Source organism: Anabrus simplex, chromosome 1 (assembly GCF_040414725.1).
Source record: "Anabrus simplex isolate iqAnaSimp1 chromosome 1, ASM4041472v1, whole genome shotgun sequence".
NCBI lineage: Eukaryota > Metazoa > Arthropoda > Insecta > Orthoptera > Tettigoniidae > Anabrus > Anabrus simplex.
The window spans coordinates 389,548,662-389,569,233 of record NC_090265.1 but is presented as its reverse complement, the minus strand read 5'-3'; the positions used below and the strand labels follow the sequence as shown (position 1 = coordinate 389,569,233).

The following is a 20,572-nucleotide window of genomic DNA, read 5'->3' as shown; positions in this document are numbered from 1 at the left end:
GTACAAAAATGAAACATTACATGCATTATATGCGATACCCCAATTCCATTATTTCTTAATTCTTCTAAGTACATTTAGAGCCCATTATCTATCTCAGAATTTTTCCATGCTTAGGTTCTCTGAAGGATTGCATACTTTTCTTAGCATAACGTTCAGCCTCCTCCTGCTTTCTCCAGTAGCGAACATGTGCCTCCGAGATGGAAAATTTTTGCTCTGCAGCATGGTTGCTATTCTCCTCGGCGTATTTTATTGCTTTTAGTTTATATTTGGCTGTATAGTTGTTATACTTCCCCATGCTAACTGATGAACTGAAAAACCAGCACTTAGGACACTAAAAGACACTTGACTGCATGCTACCTACTTACGAAAACTTGTGATGCTGTTTCTTAACACATTACTACACAGAACAAATTACAGCATGTATCTGCGGTAGCTATGTGCAAGTCTTTCACAATCTTACTGTACTCTAAAAACAGAACTAATTATCACAAAGCACAGGTCAAGGTATAACTCTAGGCATGGGGATTGGAATGCAGTTTCGCTCAAGTTCAGACTAAACTATTGCTGGCGGTGATGTCAGAGGGGCACTTCATTGCCTTCAGCACTCCAGCTAAGATCCAAATAAAAACCTAATAATTACTCATCAAAATTAGGGGTGCAATTATGCAAATGAAAAAAATACGTACATAAATACGGTAGTTTAATGTAAATCCAAAGATGGGCCCTTATGGTATTGACATCATCCATTATATATGTCGACTGATATAGATCTCAGGACAATGCTCGGATGACTGACACACCTCCCTCATCACAGCCATCCATAAAAAAAAGGCTCTATAACAGACTGCAACAACTTGTGTCTGATAGCCCTCATCTCCCACATTAACAAAGTTATGCTCTATGTGATGCAGAAGAGGCAGGAGTACTTCCTCTCCTGGCAACTGACACCGGAACAGACTAGATTTGTGAAAGACAGAGGTACCCGAGAGCAGATATTCAACCTTAGATAGCTTATAAAAAAGGCAAGAGAGTACTATACCCCATGTACATCAGCTTCGTCGATTGATTATCTCTGCTGGAAAAACCTCTGGAAAAGCCTGGGGGAGATGGGAAAGCTGCCCCACCTTATCCACCTGTTGAAAAGTTTATACCACTCTTGCCACTTAGATGTGAAGACTATGTCCTGTCCTGCAAATGTTGCATCAGGAAGAGTCCACCATGGATGCATCCCAAATTAATGGACTAACTTATTTCTTCCACCTTTCAATACTTAACAAGTGATGAATTACAGATAGGACATATTTGTCATTTGTGACCTCCTTCAGCTAATTCATCAATTGGAAGGATGTATCCTTTCGCCAATATTATTCAATATTTACAGTGAATACATCACATGAGGCGTCTTAGACAAGTGGGTTGGAGGAGTGTCCATCGGTGGAAAAAAGATCTCGAACCTCTACTTTCCCAGTGACACCACTCTGATTGCACTGAGCCAGGAACTTTAAAAACTTATGTGCAAGCTGGAGGATGTTAGTGATGAAAACACCTTTACAATACTGATATTTAGTTTTTATTTTTCAAGTCAGCATTAATAATTATGCGGACATGTTTCGTCCTTTATTGTGGACATTTCCAGCCAATTTTACACACAATAAATTTTAAATGTGACGAGGATATTAGAAACATATTAAAAATTCAAGTACGATTCGGATTACGAATGCATCAATATAAAATACGCCATGTATAAAGAAATGTTGAAGGGAACATTAAAATTTCAGATCTATGATAACAGCACAGCCTATTAAGCTAAAAATGTTGATAAAAGTGTTAGTAGCACACAAACGTTTTACTGTACGTCTGGCTATTTGACAAGTTCTTCATGTATCAAACACAAAAGACTGGTACAAATCATTTGGTCTGCCTTGATGCAGGGCAAGTAACAGGCAGAATTTTTTATTTGAAATGCACAAGAAGGATGTCAGGTTGAGCCAAGAGTTGAAAATAGAAATAAAAATCTATAAGAAAGTTTGAAAGTAGGCAATGTTTGGAGAAACTTAATAAAAACTACAGGCACATCCGACTACTAAGTCTTTGTTTATAAAAATATAAGAAATTTATTTTAATTCAACCTATTCAATACAGTACAAGATGTTAACGTATTAGTTTAACATCGTTAAAAATCGTTGAGACAGGTTTCGCTACTTCTGTGGGGCATCATCAGTCATATCAAATACCTCAAAATTCTACCAGAGTCTGGTTGGAAATAATAAAAATATGTTACCTGAGTGAATACATTAAAAAACATTTAAATCTTATTAACAAAATATCAAAATTAACTAAAAAATGTTACACTAGTGAACATGTTGGTGAATTTTCACTCAAAACAAGGCTGTCCTATTGTATAGTATTGACAATAATGGTAGTTAAAGTCTTATTTGGTGCTAAGTTCGAAGACAGTTAAATTTTTTTTGTTTGTACAAATGTTGAGAATGATTGCAGAATACATATAATTGCAATTTACTGTACGTGTATTTTACATTGTAAAATAATGTGGAAAAAACATTCCAAATTTGTATTAATATCCATGGAAGAAAAAATTATTTTTTTTACTCCAGACCTCAATATTACGGTCCTGGTGCATTCTAATCAGAAATAGCTTCAAGATATGAAATTTTGTATGTGATTTATGATCAGCTCATGTAAAAACTTTTGCATTACATCGTAATTCAACTTGGATGTTTATATTGACTAACTATATTTTAGACTCAAACAAAATAGTTCGTCGAAGTATCCATGGGCTAATCACCTCTGTTGGACACTCTCTAGGCACTCCGTCTTCATAGAGAGTGTCCAACGGAGGTGATTAGCCCATGGATACTTCGACGAACTATTTTGTTTGAGTCTAAAATATAATTAGTCAATATAAACATCCAAGTTGAATTACGACGTAATGCAAATTTTTTTTACATAAGCTGATCATAAATCACATACAAAATTTCACATCTTGAAGCCATTTCTGATTAGAATGCACCAGGACCGTAATATTGAGGTCCGGAGTAAAAAATTTTTTTTTCCTACATGGATATTAATACAAATTTGGAATGTTTTTCCACATTATTTTACAATGTAAAATACACGTACAGTAAATTGCAATTATGTGTATTCTGCAATCATTCTCAACATTTATACAAAAAAAAATAATTTTAAACTGTCTTCGAACTTAGCACCAAATAAGACTTTAACTACCATTATTGTCAATACTGTACAATAGGACGGCCTTGTTTTGAGTGAAAATTCACCAACGTGTTCACTAGTGTAACATTTTTTAGTTAATTTTGATATTTTGTTAATAAGATTGTAAATGTTTTTTTAATATATTCACTCAGGTAACATATTTTTATTATTTCCAACCAGACGTCTGGTAGAATTTTGGGGTATTTGATATGACTGATGATGCCCCACAGAAGGAGCGACACATGTCTCAACGATTTTTAACGATGTTTAACTAATACGTTAACATCTTGTACTGTATTGAATAGGTTGAGTTATAATAAATTTCTTATATTATTATAAATTAAGATGCTTTCAATATGGAAAAAATGATTTTCATTGTTTGTAATACTAAGTCTTTGCCTGTACCATGTGGCACGGCTCGACTTGTGTGCTGTTATGGACTCCCAAAATTACGCTATTATGTTCATCTGTCGTCTTGCCTTCTGCCTACTTCATCGCCTTGCTGCTATGAACATTTCTACTGGCATCACTGTCCTCTGTCTCCTCATTTGCCTCGTCTGTGACTACTTGCTGTTCCTGCTGCCTGCTCTGCATTTGACTATGTCACCTGCTTCCAGCATGTTCTCAGAGCAATATGTAGCTAGCTTCTCATCAAAGTAGGTGTAGCTTGAATCGAAGACAGAACGTAAGATTATCAAAATGAAAAGCCATATCCTTGTGGTTCAACACGAAACTTACATCCTGCAAATTATATGTAAGTATTCAAAGTAATGAAAAAGAAGAAAAAAAGGATTCTTGCTTTAATGGGGCATACATTTTGCTAAACTAAATTTACAAAAACTTGCATATACAATGTACTTTCCATAAAGAATTTCTGTTTCTCACCTTTTTGCCTTCATCATCACCCCGGTAGAACTGCTCAGCTCTTGCCTTGCCTTGAACAACTGGATCTACAGCTTCCAAATGCGATGGATTGGCTACAACTGCAAGTCTGATATTCTTGTTGGTTACACTGTTTAAACGCTCAATGTAAGTGCCCAAGTGGTACTTTACATCACCAGAACCCTAAAATAACAGAAGATGAAATATATTTTCTTAAACAGAATGTAGGCAACAATGTCAATTTAATAAAAGAAACAAAAGTAGAGCAATTTAGCTCAGAAGTGATGTAAAAGACAATACATCACAGACTATGGGAGAAAAACTTTTAAAATATATATTTTAATCTGTGGCTTGTGATATTTACCAAACCAGCATAACTTTCATTTCAAATTAAATGTGATAAAATCCATCCCATCATAGACTACTGACTGCTCCACTAACAATGTAATTTAACAATTTCATGAGCTATCCCTACACTCATCACAACCTGTTTATCCTGCTCAGGTGAACGAATATCTGTACCTACAGAAGTAAATGCAAACAATGCAACAACTGCCTCTTCTTTATTACTTATCTCTACTCTCACAACAATCGGCGATACAAGTATTTCACAATTAAAGTTATAACAGAAAATTAGAATTTGCATCATGTCTTATAATCAAGTCCCAGACAGTATAAACTACCGGTACTGCATTACCACAACTGGCCAAGACTGAACCTGGTAACTTGGCCATGGCTACCCCCTTTCACCTTGATCTTTATCTACCACAAACCCTATCTCCTTCACTCTACTGCTTCCAACACTTTCTAGATTATTCTCTCTCTAATTGATGGAAGAGTTTATTATACCCATTCTCAGGCAAGGATACCCATAAGAAAAGTCCAATAAAATTGCAAGAATGTATTATATACATTGCCTTTCAAAACATGTTCTATGCAGATGATATAGTCCTTACAAGTATGAACCAGAATGACAAAACATGCTGAATGTTTGGAGACTTACAATGCAGAGAAATGGACTCTAAATAAACCAAGCTAAAAATGGAAGCGATGAGGTTTGAATGCATAAGACTCGTCATCTATAGATCAGAATGCTGGCAAGTCAGAAGAAAACACAGTCAGACACTCCACTCCACGGATATGAACATGCCGCACTGGTCTGTAGAAGTTAGCTGACTAGATCAGATAAAATATTTGATCATGGCAGCTTTAAGAAGACAAGCAGCTGGAAAAACTACCTCTGTCTGTATTGCCACATTAAAGAGAAGGGAGCCTCCCACTGGAAGGCCAGGACAACATCAAACAAGATGGATTATGATGATAAAATCAGACAAAAAATAACAGATTAACCAAAGACATGAATAAGGAAAGACAAAACTGGAAGAAGGTAATAAGGCTCAACTCTAAATAGGGACTATGATGCAAGAATGGAGAAAATTAAATACATTTATTGACAAAGAAAGGTTTAGCATCTACAAGCAGTGGAGAAAATTAAATGAAATTACACATGTTGAAAGATCATGTAACTGTACTGGAATGATTGCAATATTACATCAAACTGGCAATGGAGTTAGCAGTACTAACATACTATTTGTCTTATGTCACCAGAACGTAGCACCCCCTTGGGTCTGGATATATGCAATTATTTGGGATAATACAAGAGGAAGCAGGACGTCACTGATGTCGTCCTGCACCACCATAGTCTTCCGAATCACAACCAGGTGTCCTCACAAATCACACCCTACAGCTCTCTACACCATTATGCCAGGCGTAATGTCAGGGTAACACAAGAGAAAGCAGGATGTCAATGAAATCCTAATAATTTCAACAGGGACACTGGCTATCAATTAAGTAATACCGGGTTGCTAGCCATTAAGGATTTACGTAGGTAGTTCCCTTCCTTGTCCCTTCACTACTGTTATTTCGTTTCAGTGTATTCCAAATTCGTACGTTCCTCATTGCCAGGTGTTTTATTCCAGGCTTGTGTCAATGTCATACCTTCATATGTGCGTACACCTGTTATGTTACACAAGAACCTTGTTTATTCAGCCCTCATTAATCCAGATTTCTGGTTTATTCGGATTGAAAATAATAATAAAATCACTTTTACTTGTACAGTATTTCTTTTATGGGGTTGAATCTCCTTGAATGTCTTTTCCACCAAGGGTAGTTAAGCGAAGGAATTGGAGGTAAGTCGACCGCGGTCTATGAAAGGTACCGTTCCGGAATTCACTTGGAATTGAGAATGAGAAACCGTGGACTCTTCTGAGTTCCTTGATACATTTGCACGCATTCCCGGATGCTTGGACGTAGATGCGAATGTCGTATATGACTGGTTGAAAAAAAATCTGAAGGAAGGATTCACAGTATATTATAAGAAAAATCACAACACTAGGGATTTTTCTTAGGTAAAGTGGGGAAGATGAAACCGTTCAATACCACGTTACTAGATATGCCGGGAAGTCTAGTAAGATATATGTGCCATTTTCCGCATAAATTTATGAAATATTTGGTTGTAAATAGCATTTGTGCCCTGTCTGGGATACGAACGGCGCTACACGAGCTCAGAGGCTGGAGCCCTAATTACGCGTACGGAGAGAGAGAAGCTCTGAATACAGTGTGACCTTGGTACTACACTCTCTATCGTGCAAGAGAGCTGACGATATGACGCTAGGCTTAAGATGCTGCCTGTGTCGGAAGGCATGACTAATTTACAGGGTTTAAACCTAAGAACTGTATATTACCATTACTTCCCTGCCTATTTCCTGGATACCAACACGCATAAACCACGGGCTCAATGATAATAATAATAATAATAATAATAATAATAATAATAATAATAATAACAATAATAACAATAATAATGGTAATTCATCACAAGACCGGGAAAACTACTAAGGAGTAAAAATATGATTCACTTCTAGATGTATTCTTAATGATGCCACTTAAGACAGCATTGCAGTAATAAATACCAGATGGCCTTTGGGGGTTTTATTAACGCAGAGCTGGGAATCTCCATCATCCCCACTATGCACGCCTAAAATCCGAAGGATACATTTGTAATTACTATGAAGTATACGATCAGATTTTTTTTTTTGCTAGGGGCTTTACGTCGCACCGACACAGATAGGTCTTATGGCGACGATGGGATAGGAATGGCCTAGGAGTTGGAAGGAAGTGGCCGTGGCCTTAATTAAGGTACAGACCCAGCATTTGATGATCTGATTTGAATGAAATTAGTTCAGTAGATAGAGTGCGTAATGAGCTACAAATTGACCATCCATTCGACTCTGGAAGATGACTACTAACGGAGCGAATATGTAAAAGTAGGAGGGGCGTTTCCTTTCCACAGCGAACTCAACTAGTCAACTATATAAGGCGTTTCACTGTGCACATTTCAGCTTATTCTATGTCATGGTTTGTGAGGTTCATGTCACACTGCAGATGAAGTGTTTCTTTGTGCATATATCTACAGTCATTGTATTATAGCTGTACGTGGTCTTGTTAACAATTACGTGTGACCAATGCTCCTCTTGTGATGGAATGAATACAAGATATTATAAGTGATATTCTATACCAGGCCAAATAAGTTTCATTTAGAGACCAGGTCACGCTATCTGTAAACTGCCAATGTGTAGTAAGGCAGTGATTGCAGAAAACTAAAGATTACTGTGCTATAATTAGCATGTGTGCAGCTACCAGAGGCTATAAATGCTTTTAAATGAATGTAGTCATATTAGCCAGGGATGAGTAAGCAAAGAGAGATGCTCAGTTTGAGGGAGAGGTACATTCTCAAGTATCGCTATCTGTAATGAAAGGGGTGTGAGTGACGATTTTGAGGGACATTAATTGCTACTTGTGCTAGTCCATCTCAAGCCTATGCATGGTCACTACCATAATTGCATTTTGTCTTGAAGTCAGAAAAACAGTACTTCAAATAACTTGACTTGCATTTGTGTTCACATGTCTGTGAGTGCCCCTTGAACCAACTACCTACAGCTACGAGATATGCCTATGTGTCAGTGGTATTCCTGAGTGGAAGGACAGCATGAGATTTTAAAGGGCTTGGAGGTAGCAGTCTCCAGTACATCATGCAGCCAGCGCAGAACCAAGTGAACCCAGGATCTTCTACTAGCAAGATGGCGGTCATGGATAACTAAATCCATATGGGTACCGCCAGATGACAGCAGGTTACACACCGAAACGATAGGTACATTCCAATGAGATCTTAGCATGATAATCCATCAAAGGTTGCATTCATATGATAACCTTTGTAGATAAATTTAACAACATGCATTCTGAGTTCATGTATAGTGCGGAGAAAGAGAGATACGCGGGTCTTAAAGGGGAATAGTCTTTTTATTAGCTTCATTTTTCTTGTCTTCTGCGTGATTATTGGTTAATCAGAAAATTTCTCTCCAGGAATCTGCATGAATTAGTGTTCAATGTCCTATATATTATGTGTATTTAGTGAAGCATTCGTGGATGGGGTGGATTTAAATAATTTGGCTGACTTTCAGAATATTTCCAATTAAATTAGCTGGTAGGATCTTCCTAAGTTCTGATTATTAATTGTCCAGGTGCTTCACAAATTAAATTTGCATGGTTACAGACATCCTCCTTTAGTTTAAGGTGTTGATAAGTGAAGAAAGAAAATGATGACTCGAGGTGCAAACAAATGATCTAGAAAGGTATGCGAGTGTGTGAAGTATTATACTTTAATTCCCTGTCAGTAAGGGTCAACTTAACATGTTTCAAACCAGGCGAGTAAGCCATGCGGGTAGAGGCGCGCGGCTGTGAGCTTGCATCCGGGAGATAGTGGGTTCGAATCCCACTGTCGGCAGCTCTGAAGATGGTTTTCCGTGGTGTCCTATTTTCACACCAGGCAAATGCTGCGGCTGCACCTTAATTAAGGCCACGGTCGGTTCCTTCCAACTCCTACGCCTTTCCTATACCACCATCGCCATAAGACCTATCTGTGCCGGTGCGACGTAAAGCCCCTAACAAAAAAAAACATGTTCAAGAGGTATTTGAATAGAGTGGATATTAAGTACATGTATTTGAAATTGAGGGTGATAGGGAGAATATGTGAAAGATATGCAGGATATGAGATAATAATAATAATAATAATAATAATAATAATAATAATAATAATAATAATAATAATAATAATAATAATAATAATAATAATATAAGCCAGTAATGTAATTTGCAGACGCCCCCAAGTGGAGGGGTGAGAAGTAGATGAGACTTTAGACCCTTCATTTGTATTTGTTTCTTTTTGATGGCTTTGTCCCAAGCATGTGTTACTCTAGACCTGCAGAGATAGTTTCGCCCATTTAAACACATAATATTTAAAATATTTGCTTGCGTAGTAATTTGTCTTTACCATCAGAAGACTCTGTGTTTAACAAGCCAGTAGTTGCATTCCCTCCAATTAAGGTATTAAATAAAAACATAGGGGAATTTCAGCTATCACCTCGGGTCAGAAAGGTGTGGTTTGATATCTGACTGGTACCATAGTCCTTTGATCCTTGTGGGGTCACAGATTCTGGAGAGCATTGGAGTGTATCTTCATTGTCTTGTTTACAGAGAAAATGCTCAACCATAGTATGTATTTTATTGTTTGTGTCTTGTGTAATTGTGTGGCAATTCATTTTTGGAGTTCTAGGCTCACCAGCATTGCAATGACCATATTATAAATATTAGTAATAAGTTTGTTACCCCGGAGAGACACTAGTATTTGGTAGTGTAGTAATGTGTAATGTGAATTATAGGAACCATTAGCAATAAGCAATGGCAGGATTTTCATGACTAGGTGATTTGTTGATGTATGTGGAACGTACTTATTAAATATTCTCAAAATTGTGAACATAAAAAGCACTCATGTAATTTATGTTGTTTCTTTTACACTATAAGTGGATGGTATATCTGCCATAGGGCAAACAAGGTCATAGACCTGTTGTAATTAAGTGGATATCCAAATTATATCAGTATCAAAGTGAAAGGGAAAGGTCTTTATATTTTGCAGTGAATTTGTAATATATGCAGTGCTGAGTGGTTTCAGCTTGGGAGTGTCAGAATGCAATTCAAGAATGAATAATGAATTCAAAGACATTAGATGGAAGTACCCATGTGATAAGTGTAACATATCTTAAAAAATTGCCCCATAGGCAATTATTTGGCATCTCGTGTGTACAGAATTTTTCATCAATGTTCTCTGAGAGAATAAAATTGTGTTTTGAATTTGGTAAAAATCTGTTTTTATTATTTAGTATTCCTCTTATTTAGCCTCTTGCTATAGTGCCCTACTTTCCAGATATTTATGTTACATACCCACAGTATTTTTGCCAGACAGAACCTTGACCCATATGCTCTCGAACAAAGTCATTCCTCTAAAAAAAAATAGGGAAGTAGTATAATGGGAGAGTTCGGCGGCCGCCACCGCCACCGGGATCCCAGAGGCCACCTCCACCACCACCACCACAGCCAGAGGCCTCCCAGATGCCTCCTCCACCACCACCACAGCCAGAGGCCTCCCCGAGGTCTCCTCCACCACCCGCAGGAAATTTGAATTTGTAAACAAAGCCACGTGCTTTTTGACAGCTGTCATCGACAACAACGCATCGCTAACCTCAGTATGCCATCTTGACGGGCCTAAACCTCAGTAGTACCAACTTAACCTAACTAGCGCGAGGTAAACAAAGCCACGTGTTTTTTGACAGCCACGTGCTTTTTGACAGACAACAACGCATCGCTAACCTCAGTACTGCCATCTTGACGGGCCTAAACGTCAGTAGTACCAACTTAACCTAACTAGCGCGTGGTAAACAAAGCCACGTGCTCTTTGACAGCCACGTGCTTTTTTGACAGCTGTCATCCGCCATCTTTAAACCACAGAGCACTGTGCTGCCCTCTTTATCGTAGTAGATGTAAATTCGTCACCTGTCATCGTAAGTGCTACCATCTTAGTGGGCCTATACCTTAGTGCTACCAACTTAACCTAACTAGCGCGTGGTAAACAAAGCCACGTGCTTTTTGACAGCCACGTGCTTTTTTGACAGCTGTCATGCGCCATCTTTAAACCACAGAGCACTGTGCTGCCCTCTTTATAGTAGTAGATGTAAATTCGTCACCTGTCATCGGCAGTGCTGCCATCTTAGCGGGCCTAAACCTTAGTGCTACCAACTTAACCTCACTAGCGTGAGATAAACAAATCCACGTGCTTTTTTGACAGATGTCATCCGCCATCTTTAATCTATAGAGCAGAGTGCTGCCCTCTTTAGCTACTTACCTTTGAAATGTGGTGGCGGATAATTTGAAAAATGCTTTTTCACAGCAACCATCTTTAATCTAGAGAGCACCGTGCTGCCCTCTTTAGCTAGATACCTTTGAAATGTGGTGGCAGGCAATTCCACATGACAGCAGCCATCTTTAATCAAGAGAGCACCGTGCTGCCCTCTATGTGGTGGCGGCAAATTCTACATGCTCTTGTTTGGAAACAAACTCACACGCTTTTTCGACAGCCGTCATCCGCCATCTTTAATCAACAGAGCACAGTGCTGCTATCATGCGGACAATTTCGTCAGCTGTCATCCGCCATCTTTAATCCACAGAACACCGTGCTGCCCTCCTTATGACATGTAGTAGCGGGCAATTTGAAAAGTTCTGTTAGCTGTCATCCGCCATCTTTAATCAAGAGTGCACCGTGCTGCCATCTTTAGCTAGATACCTTTGAAATGTGGTGGCGGCAAATTGAACAATTCCACGTGCTCCTGTTTAGTAAACAAACTCACGCGCTTTTTTTGTCAGCTGTCATCCGCCATCTTGCATCGCAAACCTCAGTGCTACACTCTTTAGGTACATACCTTTGAAATATGGTGGCGGATAATTTAAAAAAGAAATATTCTACAGCAGCCATCTCTCGACGCTAATTGCACAAGATGGTGGCTATACATGACTCCTTAAAGGTGCTTATGCAAGATGGCCGCTATACATAGGTTCTTATGAGACGCCCTTGGGATGCTTGCGCAAGATGGCGGTTATACATGGCTCCTTATGAGATGCCCTAGCGATGCTTGCGCAAGATGGCGGTTGCTCTTATGAGGCGGCTTAAGGGTCCTTGCACAAGGTGGCTAGAGATGCCCTAAGGATGCTTGCGGAAGATGGCGGACACAAGATGGCGGCTATACACGTCTCCATATGAGACGCCTTAAGGGTGCTTGCGCAAGATGGCTGCTGCTCTTATGAAGAAAGCTAGCTTAGAGGCTAACGCGTCGTGCTAGTTCGATTAATTAAATTTGGGGCTTAAATGCAAAATGTTAAATATCTCGAAAACGGTGCATCGTAGAGCAAAACGGACAAAAAATTTTCTGCCCAGTACCTCGGTTCGCAGTACGAGGAACAAGAAAAACATAGTCTAATGATGAGATCGACGGTTCGATCCCTACTTAGGCCCTTTGGCATTGGCAGCTATCTAATTCTACAAGATGGGGGCTATACATAGCTTCTTATGAGGCAGCTTTAGAGCGCTTGCACAAGATGGCTGCTGCTCTTATGAGACGCCCTAGGGGTGCTTGCGCAAGGTAGCAGCGACAAGACGGTGACTATACACAGCTCCTTATGATACGGTCTAGAGGTGCTCACACAAGATGGTGGCTGCTCTGATGAAGAAAGCTAGGTTTGAATCGTGCAGGTATCTTTACAGCACTAAACCTCATACCTTTGAAATGTGGTGGCGGGTAATTTGAAAAATTCTACGTGCTTTTTCTTAACAGCAGCTATCTTTAAACAATAGCGGCTATACATAAGCTGTTAAGGCCTCCTCTTATGTCAAGGCATAGCTCTATCGAACAAGTTTAAACCTGCATCGGGATAGCTAGAGTAAGCACGTGCTGCAGTGATGACGTCATTATGCATGTTTAGACTTGCAAATCACTAAAGAAACATAACAAGACTAGAATCGAACACTGCACTCTATGCCGTTAACTTTATCATGTGATCGGAACATTGATTGAAGTGTTTAGAACACTAAATAAGTAGAACCGAACACTGTACTTGATACAACATGTGTTTAGAACATGTCAGGGGATACCTTTGTTCTAAGAAGATTAGATTACCGCACATTCCTTGTAGGGCTAATAGGCTAAAGGGCTAATGGGTTAAAGGGCTAAAGGGCTAATGGGCTAGAGGGCTAGGGTGCCTCTCCTCTCTTTATCCGGGCTTGAGACCGGCTCTACAACTAGAGGCGGAGTTAACACCCTAAGGAAGGGAGAATGTTGGGAAATAATCTATACGAATATAGCTACTCGATCGACTATATACTACAGATGGATGACTTAGGTGAGGGTAAGCGCTTACTTAATAATACCTACACGACGTAATTCATACTCTATTTCAAAAATATCTTCTTTGTACTGTGTGTAACCAGCATCATGATAGGCTCTTAGCAGTTGTAAACGTTTTACGAGTACGTTGGGGTCTTTACAGTAGCTTATATCTACATAGGGTAACAGAGGCTTGTTGTGAACTTTGAGTCTATATGCAGACAGTTGATGTGCAGGGACTTGTTTTGATGTAATACGTCCTTCAGCAGTAGCGTTTCTAGGTACAAACTTAACTTGTTTCGATAGCGATGAAGCTTTGAAATTTCCTTCTTCTTTACCTTGCATCTCTTCTTGAGATGTTTGCACTTCGACAGAACGTGTAGTAGGCTTAGGAAATGAAGTAAAATCATCAAGCTGTAATGGCAATGAAACATTAAGATTTTCTTCTTCTTCTACTTTCCCTTTACTACTGTTTTGATCAACATCATTATCCTTATTATCATAATCATGATCTTGCCTCTCTTTATCTTGAAGTTTGTGCTTAGTAACAGAACTTGCAGCAAGCCTAGACAACAAGGGAGAATTAAAAATCTCTCGCAGAGGTGTACTTTTTAAACATAAATCAGTGTTCGCTGGAATATGGTTGAGCTCTTTGTATTTTGCTCCCGATGAAGCTACATTACACGCGGCTTCATGACGTTGAGTGTTGTATGCGTTCTTGAACTCTCTTCTACAATGTTTGCATTGAAAAATTGTCCTACATGATATCTCATGACGTCTCCTGTGATAGCTTCGGGAAAATGCTTTTCCACACTCTTCGCAAATATACCTAGACATAGGTTTTTCTATGACGGACTTTTATCTTCTGCTAACAGATTCTTCTTTAAATCTACTCGACATTTGTTACTCTCTACTTCGATGATGCGAACAGCTTAGCGATTAACAGTAAACTAACACAAAAGCGTATAACCAAGGTAGCAACAGTAAGGTTTAAGCCCATCAAGATGGCAAGAGTGAGGTTAGCGACGTTCTGCTGTTGGATTTTAAATTCCGCGCTATAACATGCATAAGGTGGCAGACTTGAGGTTTACCGCCGTAAAGATGGCAGCAGTGAGGTTAGCGACGCTCTATTGTCCTTCAAAGTGAGATTAGGGTTCGTCAAGAAGACAGCTGTCAAAAAAGCACGTGGCTATGTTTACCAAACAAGAGCACGTGGTCGTGATGTCACGGTCACGTAGTATGCTGTTTCAGCATGCAAAGTTCAATGTCTACACCTACGTAGTAAACACTCTGCTGTGTTCACAAAATTTTTACTCATAACTATTTTTTATGCTTTAAGTTCGTGCACATAGGTTATGTTAAGATAGCAGCACACGTACAAGCGATGGTCGCACGCTTGCGTAGAAGTTGTTTAGTACGATAGTTGATGTATGCATTATCATAAGGTGATATGTACACGCTTTTAAACCTTGCTATTCCTACTGCTACTATGTTCGCAAGATTTTCAAAGATCGCTATTCTTTGTGCTTTAAGTTCGTTCGCATAGGTCATGCTAAAGTAGCAGAGCAAACACATGCGAACGTTGTACATTCTAGCGGGATGTGTTTAGTACGATAGTTGATGCATGCAAAATCGATAGGTGTTGTGTACACACTTTGAAACTTAACTATTCTTCGTGCTTTAAATCCGTGCACATAGGTTATGCTAAGATAGCAGCACACTCTAGCGGGGGGAAGTTTTGTACTCTAGTTGATGCATGTATAATTGATAGGCAATGCGTACACACTTTTAAAACATTGCTATTCTTACTGCTGCTGCTGTTATGTTCACAAGATTTTTATACATCACTATTCTTTATGCTTTAAATTCATGCGTATAAGTTATACTAAGTTAGCAGCATACTTATAAGGTTGTTGCACGCTCTAGTGGAAAAAGTTTAGTAAGAAAGACGATGCTTGCAAAATCGATAGGTGATGTGTACACGCTTTGAACTTGGCTATTCTTTGTGCTTTAAGTTCGTGCACATAGGTTATGTTAAGATTGCAGCATGCACAAGCAATGATCGCACGCTCTAGCAGAAGAAGTTTAGTACAAGAGTTAATGCGTGCAAAATTGACAGGTGTTGTGTACACGCTATTCTTTGTGCTTTAAGTTCACGCACATAGGTAGCAGCACACAATTGCGAACGTTGTACACTCTAGCGGTAGAAGTTTAGTACGATAGTCGATGCATGCAAAATCGATAGGTGATGTGTACACGCTTTGAACTTGGCTATTCTTTGTGCTTTAACTTTATACACATACGTTAGCAATACACATATGCGATCGTTGTACACTCTGGCGGTAAAAAATAGTCGATGCATGCAAAATCGATAGGTGATGTGTACACGCTTTGAACTTGGCTATTCTTTGTGCTTTAACTTTATACACATACGTTAGCAATACACATATGCGATCGTTGTACACTCTGGCGGTAAAAAATAGTCGATGCATGCAAAATCAATAGGTGATGTGTACACGCTGTTAAACATCGTTATTTTTTGTGCTTTAAGTTCGTGCGTATAGGTTATGCTAAGATAGCAGCACAATCTAGTAGAAGTAGTTTAGTGTGATAGTTGATGTATGCAAAATCGATAGGTGATGTGTACACGCTGTGAAACATGACTATTCTTCGTACTTTAAGTTCATGCGTATAGGTTATGCTAAGATAGCAGCACAATCTAGCGGAAGAAGTTTAGTACGAGAGTCGATGCATGCAAAATCGATAGGTAATGTGTCCACGCTTTGAAACATGGCTATTCTTTATACTTTAAGTTCATACGTATAGGTTATGCTAAGATAGCAGCACGATCTAGCGGAAGAAGATTAGTGCGATATTGGATGCATGTAAAATTGATAGGTAATGTCTATACGCTTTAAAACATGGCTATTCATACTGCTTCTCTGTTCCCAAGATATTTAAACATAGCTAATCCTAATGCTGCTCTTAACGACGTCGAGCTAAGGATTGATTACGTGACCGTGACGTTACGACCACGTGCTCTTGTTTGGTAAACATAGCCACGTGCTTTTTTGACAGCTGTCTTCTTGACGAACCCTAACCTCACTTTGAAGGACAATAGAGCGTCGCTAACCTCACTGCTGCCATCTTTACGGCGGTAAACCTCAAGTCTGCCACCTTATGCATGTTATAGCGTGGAATTTAAAATCCAACAGCAGAACGTCGCTAACCTCACTCTTGCCATCTTGATGGGCTTAAACCTTACTGTTGCTACCTTGGTTATACGCTTTTGTGTTAGTTTACTGTTAATCGCTAAGCTGTTCGCATCATTGAAGTAGAGAGTAACAAATGTCGAGTAGATTTAAAGAAGAATCTGTTAGCAGAAGATAAAAGTCCGTCATAGAAAAACCTATGGCTAGGTATATTTTCGAAGAGTGTGGAAAAGCATTTTCCCGAAGCTATCACAGGAGACGTCATGAGATATCATGTAGGACAATTTTTCAATGCAAACATTGTAGAAGAGAGTTCAAGAACGCATACAACGCTCAACGTCATGAAGCCGCGTGTAATGTAGCTTCATCGGGAACAAAATACAAAGAGCTCAACCATATTCCAGCGAACACTGATTTATGTTTAAAAAGTACACCTCTGCGAGAGATTTTTAATTCTCCCTTGTTGTCTAGGCTTGCTGCAAGTTCTGTTACTAAGCACAAACTTCAAGATAAAGAGAGGCAAGATCATGATTATGATAATAAGGATAATGATGTTGATCAAAACAGTAGTAAAGGGAAAGTAGAAGAAGAAGAAAATCTTAATGTTTCATTGCCATTACAGCTTGATGATTTTACTTCATTTCCTAAGCCTACTACACGTTCTGTCGAAGTGCAAACATCTCAAGAAGAGATGCAAGGTAAAGAAGAAGGAAATTTCAAAGCTTCATCGCTATCGAAACAAGTTAAGTTTGTACCTAGAAACGCTACTGCTGAAGGACGTATTACATCAAAACAAGTCCCTGCACATCAACTGTCTGCATATAGACTCAAAGTTCACAACAAGCCTCTGTTACCCTATGTAGATATAAGCTACTGTAAAGACCCCAACGTACTCGTAAAACGTTTACAACTGCTAAGAGCCTATCATGATGCTGGTTACACACAGTACAAAGAAGATATTTTTGAAATAGAGTATGAATTACGTCGTGTAGGTATTATTAAGTAAGCGCTTACCCTCACCTAAGTCATCCATCTGTAGTATATAGTCGATCGAGTAGCTATATTCGTATAGATTATTTCCCAACATTCTCCCTTCCTTAGGGTGTTAACTCCGCCTCTAGTTGTAGAGCCGGTCTCAAGCCCGGATAAAGAGAGGAGAGGCACCCTAGCCCTCTAGCCCATTAGCCCTTTAGCCCTTTAGCCCATTAGCCCTTTAGCCTATTAGCCCTACAAGGAATGTGCGGTAATCTAATCTTCTTAGAACAAAGGTATCCCCTGACATGTTCTAAACACATGTTGTATCAAGTACAGTGTTCGGTTCTACTTATTTAGTGTTCTAAACACTTCAATCAATGTTCCGATCACATGATAAAGTTAACGGCATAGAGTGCAGTGTTCGATTCTAGTCTTGTTATGTTTCTTTAGTGATTTGCAAGTCTAAACATGCATAATGACGTCATCACTGCAGCACGTGCTTACTCTAGCTATCCCGATGCAGGTTTAAACTTGTTCGATAGAGCTATGCCTTGACATAAGAGGAGGCCTTAACAGCTTATGTATAGCCGCTATTGTTTAAAGATAGCTGCTGTTAAGAAAAAGCACGTAGAATTTTTCAAATTACCCGCCACCACATTTCAAAGGTATGAGGTTTAGTGCTGTAAAGATACCTGCACGATTCAAACCTAGCTTTCTTCATCAGAGCAGCCACCATCTTGTGTGAGCACCTCTAGACCGTATCATAAGGAGCTGTGTATAGTCACCGTCTTGTCGCTGCTACCTTGCGCAAGCACCCCTAGGGCGTCTCATAAGAGCAGCAGCCATCTTGTGCAAGCGCTCTTAAGCTGCCTCATAAGAAGCTATGTATAGCCCCCATCTTGTAGAATTAGATAGCTGCCAATGCCAAAGGGCCTAAGTAGGGATCGAACCTAGAGCTCTGCATTTGGAGGAAAACAACCGCTCGAGCATTGCCCACTTCGTGCCGCTGCTCGACGGCTGGGAAAAGCCCACGCTGCGATAAGGCTGTGGCCGTCTACTACACCATGTGGCCGGTCGTCCTTCACCTCTCGGTGATCAGTGGAACGCTCGAGCACTGCCGGGCGCTCGAGCGTAATCATAATCCCGGTCGGTGACAGTAAAACCGCCGCGCGCTCTACAGTGCGGAATGCATTAGACATCGCGTGTAAAACCAGTTGGTGACTGGGCTTTGAGCAGTGTAGACAGCGTTATGGATCAACCAAGTATAAGTCGTAAACGCTGCATTCAAGAAACGAAGGCTTCTTCTGGGTTCGTGCAGTGTGCCACATGTGATACTGTACTTTCTTACCAGCCAAGCAAAACAGGTATGATTTGGCGCTGAAAAAATAACTGGGGATCAGAATTCCACCGAACACGTGCAGTACCAAGCAGCATAAAGAAAGTTGGTGTTGATAAGTTGGTCGATATGAGTGGAATAGATTTGCTACCGTTAAATACTTGTAGTAAGATTGGCTTCAAGAATTATTCGCAGGAGCTCATCAATGTTGGCGCCACTTATGGCAAAGTCAATAATAGAAGATGTTCTTACGCACCCTACCACTGTATCACGGCATATTAAAAAAAGGCCGAAAAAATACGGGCGACAATGGTGCCGAAGCTAATATGTGCCACAAAGAACAAAATGTGTGCTTTAGACGCTGATCTGTAGTCTGATAACTACAAGAAGAGAACTTTTTTGACTCTGACATCGCATTATGTTAACGATGAGTGGCAGCTAGAAACGCTTGTTTTGCTAACAACTGAGTTTCCGGACATACCTAAGACAGGAGAGAACATTCGGCACGAAATCGAAGAGCGGTTGCTTGAGTTAGCATTTAACAAGAATGATCTTACAAAATGTTACTTTGTCACCGACCAAGGAGCTAATATGAAGAAGACACTTGAATCTTACGACCGTTTGCCTTGCTTTGATCACTGCCTGATGACTGCGCTTCGTCACACATGTTAAGAGACGTTTTTAGAAGATGAAGCTCCTGAAATCCTGTCGTGTCTGCTATCAGCAAGAGCTATAGTAGGCTATTTGAAGAGATCGGGTCACTCGGGGCGTCTGCAGCACTCTGTGAAGCAAGAAGCTGTAACGCGGTGGAACAGTATACTGTTAATGCTCAATTCCATCATAAGTTTAATTGACGATATTCGAGATCTATTAGAATCCCGCGGGCAATCGAAACTCTTAGAAACTTTCCATGAAGAGTGCATACTAGAAGTTATCGCTTTTCTAACCCCTTTTAAAGAAGCGAGTTTGGATTTGGAAAGTGTAACAAGGCTGGAACGTGTGCTGCCTTGGTACACGCGTCTGTTACATCATTGTGAACCAGAAGAGAGTGACAGCGAAGTAAGAAATATTTTTATAAGTTACGATCGTTTATAAACCTGCTGAATTATCGGAATTTAATGATGTATATATTGTTTATCATTTTCAGTGCATGACGAAAATAAAAACGAAAGCAGCATATTTCAGCAGAGGCTATCCGTTACAAAGCCACGGTTCTATGGCCATCACGACGTCATTTGAAGAAAGTCACAGCAGAAGAAAAGCACGTCGCGTATGCTGAAGTTCGACGATTGTGCTCGTAAATGTGCCTGTAAATGGTAAGGTCGAATCACTGAAAAAAGATAGTAAACGAATGTTTCTGTATAGGCTTTTGGGCTTATGCCGTGTCAAGAAAATAAGGCATAAGCCCAAAAGCCTGTACAGTATCATGTCTTTAAGTACGGCCCAGAAAATCATTAATGACAACAAAACGAATGTTTGTTTGTCTAATCTTCCAACTTTCGTTAGATGAGCAATTATGCCGTCTAAAATGTACAATATTTGGGAAGTGTTTCGCAACCTAAATATTCCACAATGCGTTTTGATGTAATTTTTGCGATATATAAAGG

General features: G+C 39.5%; 1 protein-coding gene across 1 annotated transcript in view; it reads right to left on the bottom strand.

Annotated features, from left to right (window-relative positions):
• The window catches only part of LOC136866433 (2-oxoglutarate dehydrogenase complex component E1), a 250,108-nt gene that overhangs the window by 117,804 nt on the left and 111,732 nt on the right, over positions 1-20,572 (bottom strand). The window contains exon 7 of the mRNA XM_068226528.1: positions 4,120-4,299. Within this exon, the coding sequence (XP_068082629.1) occupies positions 4,120-4,299 (180 nt within the window). The remainder of the gene's footprint in view (positions 1-4,119; positions 4,300-20,572) is intronic.